At 40.3% G+C, this 3012-nt stretch overlaps 1 protein-coding gene across 1 annotated transcript; it reads left to right on the top strand.

Annotated features, from left to right (window-relative positions):
• The first annotated feature begins 452 nt into the window (after positions 1–452).
• LOC133039153 (uncharacterized) lies at positions 453–2521 on the top strand. Its single transcript, XM_061117981.1, has 7 exons — positions 453–490; positions 577–795; positions 875–967; positions 1051–1161; positions 1266–1378; positions 1456–1987; positions 2249–2521. Exons 2-7 carry the CDS (start codon positions 637–639, stop codon positions 2519–2521), a joined length of 1281 nt encoding a protein of 426 aa, XP_060973964.1. The 5' UTR covers positions 453–490; positions 577–636.
• Positions 2522–3012: the final 491 nt, after the last annotated feature.

Below are 3012 nucleotides of genomic sequence, written 5' to 3'. Positions count from 1 at the left end.
TTTCCACAACTTATAGTAATTTATCAGGCTTAAGCACAAAAGGTTACGAAGGTTGTCCGATTTGTTGCACTAACACATCGGCTCGTCGCTTGGCAAATGGACACAAGATGTGTTATATGGGTCACAGACGGTACTTGCCTGCAAATCATCCTGATAGACGGAAGAAGAAAGCATTCGATGGTACTGAAGAGGGTGATATGGTGTAGACATGGCAAACTCAGAATCAGGATCTGATTCGGGAGCAGAAAATGAGTGTCCAACCACAATACCTACACGAGGGCCGACGCAAATGAATGAAATATCCAAACTAATGGATCAGGGCAAAAGAGTGGCCCTCGAAGTTAATGATAAAGGTCAATACTGTGGAAAAAGCTACGCGAAGCTCGTATCCACTCTGGGAGTCAGATGTCGGCAGACAATAGGGTTGGCTTATAAAAATTGGAAAAAAGTCAACCAGACTCTGAAAAATAAAGTTTGGAAAGACATTCAGGTAAGCTATTATTTGTTAGAATTTTGATTTGTTTTTCTATTACTCCAAATGTTGACTCTAACCGTGTTTGTTTTCCTTCAAAATAGACGGGGTTCATTGTGCCGGACACCTTCAAACATGATTGTCTCATCCTAGCTGGGAAGTTAATGAAAGACTTCAAGAATAGGATGACAAAAGACATCATAATGCCCGCGTTGAAAGAGAATGATCTGGGACGACTGGCACAAGTCCCTGAAAAGCACCCGGAGATCGACGCTGCTGATTGGTGCAAATTTGTTGAAAGTAGACTAACTCCTGAATTTCTGGTACGCTAATTATATTAACACTAAGATAAACTCTTAAATACAAGTACATGTATCTAATGTATTTTTTTTGGCATTGTAGGAATTGAGTAAGGTGCAACGTGAACGTTCCTCAAAAATTCAATCCAGACATCGAAGTGGTCGGAGTGGAATGGTGAACGTACGGGAAGCTGTGGTAAGTAATACTAAAAATTTAATGTGCTATAATGTGCTATACAATTTAATTGGTACTCATTTCATTGTTATAACGTTATGTAGAAAAAGGACCTCGAAGTTGCAGATCCTCCCCGCCACCGTGTTTGGATTAAATCTCGCACCAAGAGTAGAAAACTTGTCACTGATTACGACAAGGAAATTGCCGAGAAGATAGTAAGTATATATTAATTCATATACTAATTGCTTGAATATATAATTCAATTAGAGTTAGTGTATATAATTCATATACTAATTGCTTGAATATATGCGTGCATTAGGCTCAATTAGAGGAGAAGCTTAGTCAGGGACAAATTCAGGTCCAGGGCCAAAACGATATCCTCACGCAGGCGCTCGGGACACCAGAGCATCCTGGACGTGTCAGGGCTGCTGGGTATGCTATTACTTCAAATGTTATTTATTTAGTTACACAAATGAAATCGTTGCTAATTTGCATTTTATGATTTGTAGGTTCCTGACCAGGGCATCTCAACTGTTCGGCAGGAAGAAAAGGGAAGTGTCTGATGTTGTGGCTCGGCAAGCGAAGGAGATTGAACAATTAAAAGCCGAAGTCCAATCCCTTAAGCAGCAGAGGAACGCTGCCGAACAAGAGGAAGAAGGAGAGGTGGCTGGTGAGGCGTATGTTCCACAACCATACGCTCCTCAGGATGAGGTACAACCACAAATTTATGCTGAGGAGTTCATTTCCCTCAACGACCAAGGTATCCTATACAATTTTGATGACCATGCGGCCCTTAATCAGCAAGTACATCTCTGCTCTGACAACATCGACAATATTGTGGCCCGAGGGTATTTGTACGAGCATGTGGGTAAGAACAAAGTTCACTGCCAGGATTACGATGATTCACATGCTCGGATCATGATTTCAGAAATCCTGCAAGAGGACGCTGAAATCCCAGTCCCACTTGAAGAGTTCAGATATGTTAGGGACGTGTACCAGATGTTCCTTCCTTGGCCTAAACACTTAATTTTAACAACCGAGGTAACTTCTCAACTGAAATTAATTATTAATGATTAGTGGAGTTTGAATATCTTCAATATTCATCCGTAGTGAAGTAGGTTACGCGAATATATGTCTTTGCGGTGGGATGGATGAACAAACTACTGTTATATATGTGTTATTTGTCGTTATACAGCCATGTTCAAAATTTTTGGGATCATTCAATTACAACCGTTATGCTACCGAAATTTCGGTAGAATTTAGATAAAATTTGATATATATATTATGTTCTGTTTTGTTTAGGGTCCACTCGCTCAACCGCCCTCAAGACGTGATGCGTCAAAGGGGAAAGCTCCGATGCTTTCTCCACAAAGCCGTGGTGCACGGGAAGATGAGTTGTTCACGGAAGAGAAGATGGCGTTGATCCCTAATTCGCTGAAATGGATGATTCATGAATTCCTAAGGCTCAAAGATAAACGTGATATAATCACAATTTCTGTCCCCCGAGGATTCATTGCACCGCGTACCCGGATCATTTTATACGGAGAGGATTTGCGACGGAGTTGCTACGTGTAACTACATCGGCAACCGGGGAATCTTGTTTGGAATGATGTATACTCTTCTTTAATCTAATTAACCTTATATCAAATTATAGTTAAATTATTATAAGGCACTAACACTTTTTTGGCGAGGCACATATGGGAGAGCATCAACGGTACCGAGAAAAATTTTCAAGTTTTACGACCCGCAGCTTCTCACAAGGTGCATGGGATCGGCGATGAAGAACGTAGTCGATCTTTTGACGATGCGGCAAGAGGATTGGCTAATTGGTTATCATTAATGAACAGCAACCACCAAATGTTCTTTATTCCTTGGAATATCGGGTAAACTTTATTAAATTCTTTAGTGCTAATTGTTCATTTCTATATTATGTCTTCAAATTATTTTTATACTATCTTACTTATATTCCAATATAATTTTCTAGGATGCATTGGACGCTAGTGGTGGTTGCGCCAAAGAAAATTATCCATTTAAACCCTCTAAAAGGCTGCCCAATTCCCGAAGAA

The sequence above is a fragment of the Cannabis sativa genome, chromosome 6 (genome assembly GCF_029168945.1).
Source record: "Cannabis sativa cultivar Pink pepper isolate KNU-18-1 chromosome 6, ASM2916894v1, whole genome shotgun sequence".
Taxonomy (NCBI): domain Eukaryota; kingdom Viridiplantae; phylum Streptophyta; class Magnoliopsida; order Rosales; family Cannabaceae; genus Cannabis; species Cannabis sativa.
Note: the sequence above shows the minus strand (reverse complement) of the source record. Positions and strands in the feature narration are given on the sequence as shown.